Genomic DNA, 7,862 nt, shown 5'->3' with positions numbered 1-7,862 from the left:
TGAGAACTGAGTTGCAAGTTATCCACAATATAACTACAGCAAATATTATAATAATTATCCTAATAGTAGAATACTAATTCTTCTTCTTCTTCTTCTTCTTCTTCTTCTTATTATTATTATTATTATTATTATTATTATTATTATTATTATTATTTAATGCTGTTGTTGTTCCTGTTGTTGTTATTATTATTCCGTTTATTATGATTACTACGTAATTAAGATGTAGCTATATAAATAACAATGACACTTTACGAGAAAACATCCAGCACAAGAATGATGATGAGGATGACGACAATATTTATAATGATGACTTCTCGCCACTCTTGCTAGTGCTAAAGCTGTGACATTGTTGTTTAAGATAAAACACTCGCATTCGTCATATATTGACGTGTAGAAGTTACTTTAATTAGATTAGCTTAACCATGTATTACATGTGCTATATTTTGTTATCATTATCATGGCAATTTTACTGACATTTTATAGCTCGCCTTCACATCGTGTACAGAAGCGTTGCTGTTTTGTCTGCAGAAACAATGATAATAGTAGACTATACAGAGAGTAACCTGCGTGTCTACAACTGCCGTACTGGAACGTTACTGGCGACATCAGACCAAATGTCAAAGCCCAGAGATGTTTGTGTCTTGGATGACATAGGAACCAAAGTGGCGGTTACGTTAGAGACAGGTGAGATTGAGATTTTAACAATTGAGTCCAACGGTCTGTCTATATCCATAAGACGACTGTGGATTTTAAATGTTAAACGCAGCCTAGCTCGGTGTTATGGATTGGGGTTCTTGAAGTCAAGATCAATGCTTGTGGTGAGTGGGATGAAGATTGCAAAGGACACAAAAGAATACTTTTGTTGGGGTCTTGTTCCTCTTCAAGATAGTGAGGTCGGCACAATTCACAAGATCACAGTCAGCACGGTTCACAAGATATGTAAATATGGGTTTGATGGTTATAGTTATTTGGCTACAGATGATGAAACCTCATCGGTCTACATAACATGTAGTATTGATTCAGGCTCCCCTTATAATGGTGTGTGCGCGTTTGATGTTATGGACGGCAGAAAGAAGTTTGCGTACTTCCGAGAGGATCTGCAGAACCTTAATGGAATATCTGTGGACAGATTGGGATTTATATATGTTTGTAATAGGGGCCTTTCGTGCATCTATCAGCTAACAAAGAGCTTGGAACTAGTGACAGTGCACAATGAAGGTATTCCTCAGCAGATCTTGGCAATGTACATGGATGAACATCATAGAGAACTCTACGTCACAAGCTTCGGGAGCTCTGAGGTCTGGAGATTACGTCCAGAGTGGGTGGATCAACAAGGTAATCGATATTATCTTGCTTTGTTTTTCTTACATACTTTCATATTAAACAATATGTATTACCTTTAAATTTTTACTTCGTATATTAAATGCCTTTCGCAAGATATTTAGCATCTATGATGATATTAGAACACAATAATATTGATAATTATGCTTGATCATTCTAAAAAATGCAAACATTAAAGAAAACAAACTGAAAATAACCAAAAAAGCAAGCAAATTTAAGTTCACAATGATTTGGTGTTTATCCTCGAGATAACAGAGTCAACGTGAAATTACTAAATTCCCAATTTCAAATATTATCAAAGATAAGGATGCAATTATGTTTTTATGTTCAATTCATTGCCTATACAAGTGACTCAAAGTTCTAAAGACACTTCTTTTTATGTATAATATTGTATTGATTAGCCTATTCTGAGAGACAAGGTCCTCTATTTACACAATTTCCGGACTCGACTGCACAATAAAGATCAGTTTCAAAATGAAAAATAAACTAACTTGTCTTATTCTACATGCATAGAAATTACTTTTCTAAGACGGTGAACAATATCGCAATTGTCCGATAGAAAATGGACTTGCCTACTTAAATATTAGGCCGTCTAAGTAAGGAAAATCTTGTTTAGTGCTATCATGTTATCAGTCAGGTTATAAGTTTGAAATTAAAAAATGAAATTAGCAAATTTTGTACATTTGTTTCTAACACTATGACGTTTATTCTGAGACCCAGCGCCGTTTTTATTCAATTAAATGTGTAGCTGGATATAGAGGGAAATGATCCATACTTTTTAAACTGTTTCATCTTGTTACATTTTTGTCTAAAATAATATGTTTCTGTGTGCATTGGAAATTGTGAAATAATAACTGACACTGTACACTTGTCACATCACATAAGGAAAATGTAAGCTTCTAATTTGCCAAAACATAATGTGATTTTTTTTCTGAGGCAGTTTAGCTTTATGATGCAAAACTTAGATTGTTTAATTTTCAAAAAAGAACAAGAATAATTGTTTTCACGATAGATGACAGTATTTTGTATTACCCCCCCCCCCACATTGGACAATTATCATTATATTGCATTGTGGTGGCAAATCAATGTTTGAAAATGTGGGGAATAACTTTATGTAAATAAAACAAACCTAAACGAAATACTGCAAAATCAAGCCTGATTTTTGTTAAGGTGATTTTTGTGAATTCATTGGGATTGAGCCCAGTAATCTCAAATCATGGTGAGGAAGACGCTAAAGCAATTTGAAAACACACAACACACACACACACACACACACCAACTCATTAGGCTGAATAGTAGGCCATATTATTAATGAAAATCAAGCATATTTGGAATACGCACAGGATAGCAGTGCTAGAGCCAACTATGTCAGTCAGTTTCGAAATTTGAAATTGATACATGAAATTAGAAATTTTATTTTACAGTTTGTATATGATGTTTTTCTGGGGTTTTTTTGTATGTTTGTTTTAATTAAATCTGTCTCCGGGTATATAGCGATATACAGAGCAATCATAATTTTTTAAACTTTATCAACCTAGATGCAAGTGCAATTTTTGTACTCTCCCCTACACAAACCCCACTTAAACCAGAGAACCATCATATAATTTTGCAGTGGGGTGGCAAAAACACTTATGAAGGAAAAGGAAAAAAAAAGAAAAGAATATCCACCCCACAAACTTGTATAGATTTTATTTACAGATTGATTTATTAAGTTTTAAAATGTGAGGACTAATTTTATGAAAACAAAAGAAACTGAATTAAATGAAACATTGTGAAGTTAAGTCTGACTCCTATTATGTTGATTTTTATTACATGTAATTGGGTTGAGAATAGTAGCCTCAAATCTTGTTGAACAAGATATTCAGGCTATTTCAAAACACCCACACCCCACCCCCACGGTCATTCTGAGATGCTCTCAGTACTTGGCAGGTTGAACAAGAAAGAACAGTCTCATCTGGAGTTTCTACGAAGTACTTTAGGACAGTAGAGCCCCTGATGTCTTATGAAAATTTAGTTGTTCCCAGACATATTTTACTGTAATCTTTAGTTTGTACAGATTTTATTAAATACCTCATTCAAAATAAATGTCTTGATATATTGCTAATTAGATGGGACACATTTTCCTTTGCTGTAGGAAGTCATAAAGCTTCAGAAGACCTAGTGAGTGATGAAAGAAAACAACCTGTCATTGAGGAAACAGCCACACAGATAGGACAGAGAAATGTAAATACTTCATACATGCATTTCATATAGTTTACCACACTGTGTTCTGGTAGCTCACTTCCAGTATGAGTCGTATCATGAGAAATAATTTCTGAAGTGTGATATGCATTGGTGATACAACTTTAATACTATTTAAGCATTTTTACTTTTAGATCAGGGTCTTTTCTACAGTAGAACGAACAGTTAGGAGGAGATTTAATTTCCCTCAATATTTGAAAGTCAGGGAAACACTAAATAAATACCACAGGTTGTAAATGAAGACACAAAGGTGGAGCTGGAACAAACGATATTGCTTGTATTCAGGGCCGTAGAGAGCTATCACAGGCCCTGGATGAGAAACATCTGGGCCTCTCATAGTTCTTATTCCAACAAAAGTTTTTCTTTTATAAAATTAAAAGGTGTTCTTTGGCCCGGGTCCCCCTTATGGGCCCCGGGGGTATATTCCCAGTCCCCCCTCTTGTCTGCCTTGCTTGTATTTTGTTTGGTCAATTTGTTGTCATGACTTTTATAGCATTCTGCTGGTCTATTCATAAACCAGATAATATGGGATGGCCCATTTTCCATCAGCTGATGATACTCCTAAACTTCGTACAGAATTGCCAAGAAAGTTTGCTGACACATTTATATATCAGACCACTCTGATGACCTAGTGGTTAGAGCATCCGCCTCAGAAATGGGAGGTCGTGGGTTCAAACCATGGCCAAGTCATATCAAAGACTTACAAAAATAGTACTAACCGCTGCCTCGCTAGGCGCTCAGCATTAAGAGGTTAGTGTTAGGACTGGTCGGCCTGGTGTCAGGACAATGTGACTGGGTGGGACATCATGCTACATGTCTGCGGCATGATGCCCCATTGCTAGACGTCACTATAAACTGCCACATTGCCGACATCGTAGCTATAAGACTGAAATATTTTTACAGCTACATTATAAATCCTAGTCACGCATACACACACATAAACACATGCCAAGATATAGTTGATCTTAATGATATGAATCGGTCAGAACTTCATAATCGATGTGATGTGTAGTTGGTCCAAAATAAAACTTGTGTTCTTCTGTCATTCAGTATGGCCCAGATAAAGCTATTGTGAAATATAATTCTTGCTACTCATCCTAACATAAAGTGGCATTGATGTAGGGTTTTCAAGAAAATAATTCTTTTCATATGTAGTTAGTGCAACATGAAAACTAGGTCAACATGACATCCAATATGGCTACCATGGGTGACATTTGACATCTGTTGCCATTGAAAGGTATGTCGACTTCACTGTTTTAGAAGATTTTTAATGTTTTGTATGTCCCATATAAATCGACATTCAATATGATATTTAATGAAATATTTTGGTAATTTCTTTTGTGAATTATTTAAAGTTTAAAGCTGTTGAGTAGCATCAGTTAGCAAACAATGTAATGTTATGGTTTTATTTCATTTATATATTCTTTATTGATCACATAAATTGAAGTGCTCTATACTGTATATTACTTGGTTTTGAAAAATGAATGAAGTGTATTTAAGCTGGGACTTGAAGTGTGCTGCCAAGGTGCTAATGTTTGTTAAAATTACTAATAATACTGTTGTTATTCAAAAATATCTTTTTATAAGCTATAAATGTTTATTATAAATTACTACATGATTATTAGTTCTCAAACATAATGACTTTAACAGGTGAATTTGTCTTTTGAATTTTAAGAGCAGTGGACGCCTGGACATATTGGAACAGACATACATTTGTTTTGCCAAAATTCTTAACAATGAGTATGTATTCTGCTCAACTTTTGATCATCTCTAATTTTGACATTACAACAAAATTACTATGAATTATCAAGTTTTGAAAGCAATTGTCCATACATTTGGTGGTCAAAAAAGTAATTAAAAAAGTCTACAGGTAGAAAAATCTGAGTTGAGTAGATGAATACATACATACTGTGGGGGTATACATATCACTTTTGTGATATACTAACCTATGTTTGGTTTATAGACATGGCCTTTTCTTATTTAATAACCACATACATGAATTGACATCATGATATATGACTTGAAATAATATGTTCATTCCATTGCAATTTGACCATTATCACAAGGATTTTATATTGCATATCCATTTGCAGACAAATTCCATTGGACTTGAAATTCATAACTCCTTGTTTGTTATGTCTTGAAGCTGTTTAAATGCTGTAATGAACATACATATCATAATACATTATAATCGAAATATAAATTTCGTAAAAAGTGCTCAACAAATTGAATACTGACATGGCATGGTTGGGACAAACATTTTGGAAAGAAATGCTGCAAAATATTTTGGTATATACTTTTCTAAAGAGAGTGACTTGACTTTTGCCTGCAGTATGATTCACTTGTTGATATATAAAAAAATGTAAGTGCGTGTTTTATGTTGAATATATCATTGTTTGTAGTTAGGGAATCACATAATGTATACTGTAGATTGGGTTTTGTTTGCAACAGATTCATTTTTGAACCATTTATACATAAACCGTAAAAACCATGATAATTATATGGAATTTACAGCATGCTTCCTTTTTGCTTTCTTATGAACCCTTTGGCTTTCAATCACCCTCTGTTTCATGCTAACCTGCTTTGTAACATAGCTGCATGGTGAGTGGTATCTCTTCCATTTTCCATATAAGCCATTAGCCAGAAAACCTAGTACAGGACCTGGGGGTTCGGGTTGGAGGAAGACATGATTGGTTTGGTTTGTGGATTTTAACACTAATTATCAGCAATGAAAGCATATACAGCATATACATATTTTTTGGAGGAATAGTTGGTAGAGGAATAACCTGGGAAGCTACCAGCAAGCTTTTTCACATGCCTAAATTGGCTGAGCCGAGACCAATTCATGCAGAGGTGAAATGTGTGAGTGATCTGTAAAGGTGAGAGCATTACACCTGTCTCAGCTACCCATAGCTCCAGGAGAGGGGTAAATCGTGTTATACAGAAAATGAAATCAAGAATGAGAACCACAGTTATCTTATTATCACTGTGTATCTTTTGTTTATCATGTTTATTATACTGATATCCAATAAATATCCATTAGCACAGTCTCTAATTAATACTTTTACACCAGGTATACATGCAGGTGACAGATATACCCAAGAATGGAGGAACCAGTCATACATATGTGCAGCAGACTTGGGTTAAATTACAATGTAATTGGTGTAATCGAATAATTAATTACAATTACACTGTATATGTATTTGCAACTGTAATGGAAAATCACCAATATTATGATGTCCCTCGGTAGCATGTGTACAAGTGACATCAGCATTGTGGATGTATGTAGTTATTTGTAATTGAAGTGCAATCAGATGAATGCATGTGTGCATACATATCTTAAAATTAATTGAATAACCAAACTCTGATTTTAGGTTCCTCAGTTTTATTGCAAAAAGAATTTAATCAAACTCAACAATAACAGATGTAAATATGTAATTAAACAATATGTTTAAGAATTAAAAATAATTTAAACTATCATCTTATTTGATTCTATTGGCACAAGGTTGAATATCACAGTAAAACAGAAAAAAATATAAGTTGGGTTTACAAATAAAATCTCATTTACACCAGTTTAAATCACTAAGCATTCAAATAAACAGGTAATCTTTACTATGTGAAAATTAAAGCTGTATGCTTATAATGAAGAACAACTTAATTTTTACAATAACTTCATGAATATTCATTGAACAATAATCACCTCACATGGAACATAATTTCTTTGTGGAGAAATATAAAAACAAAGCCTTCTCCACAGCTAAGGAATTTTGGAAAAATGAATCAAAAACTAGGGATGACCCGGAAGTGAACCCTAGCAAGGTCACTGCATGAGGTCACACACTGCATTAGACTAAGAAGTAACAGCAGGAAAACAATTGGAAACTGCAGGCTCAAAACAACAGTAAGAAAATTATATAACTGATACAGGTATTTATAATATTAGAGTTGGTTGCATTCACTGCCAACGAATTTCAACGAATTTCATTGCTGATCACTCTAAAACATGCTCAACACATATCGTTGCCCCCCCACACACACACACACACAGATGTTACACTGCTGTAAGAATGCTAAATCCTCGCATTACCCTCTGCTTAATGTGAAATGTCCTCACAAACATAAAAATGTTTACAACACAATATTTATGCCCTTGTTGAAAACTAAACCTTTTAAACAAATATATAATTGATTCTGGTCTATACATAAATCACAACAACACAAACAGGAACAAATTGTGAGTGTGCAGGAAATAAATCAGTATCTGTAAAATATCAACAATA

At 34.0% G+C, this 7,862-nt stretch overlaps 1 protein-coding gene across 1 annotated transcript; it reads left to right on the top strand.

The window, feature by feature from the left end:
- The first annotated feature begins 302 nt into the window (after window positions 1-302).
- LOC149771577 (uncharacterized) lies at window positions 303-3,803 on the top strand. Its single transcript, XM_089948331.1, has 2 exons — window positions 303-1,335; window positions 3,476-3,803. Exons 1-2 carry the CDS (start codon window positions 534-536, stop codon window positions 3,592-3,594), a joined length of 921 nt encoding a protein of 306 aa, XP_089804457.1. The 5' UTR covers window positions 303-533; the 3' UTR covers window positions 3,595-3,803.
- The last annotated feature ends 4,059 nt before the right edge of the window (window positions 3,804-7,862 follow it).

Source organism: Sinohyriopsis cumingii, unplaced genomic scaffold (assembly GCF_028554795.1).
Source record: "Sinohyriopsis cumingii isolate HCF-2022 unplaced genomic scaffold, ASM2855479v2 utg001768l, whole genome shotgun sequence".
Classification (NCBI taxonomy): domain Eukaryota; kingdom Metazoa; phylum Mollusca; class Bivalvia; order Unionida; family Unionidae; genus Sinohyriopsis; species Sinohyriopsis cumingii.
Note: the sequence above shows the minus strand (reverse complement) of the source record. Positions and strands in the feature narration are given on the sequence as shown.

Coding starts and splice junctions, on each gene's coding strand:
- LOC149771577 (XM_089948331.1), top strand. CDS start 534: ATGATAATAGTAGACTATACAGAGAGTAACCTGCGTGTCTACAACTGC. Junction 1,336..3,475: donor AGAGTGGGTGGATCAACAAG/GTAATCGATATT, acceptor CCTTTGCTGTAG/GAAGTCATAAAGCTTCAGAA.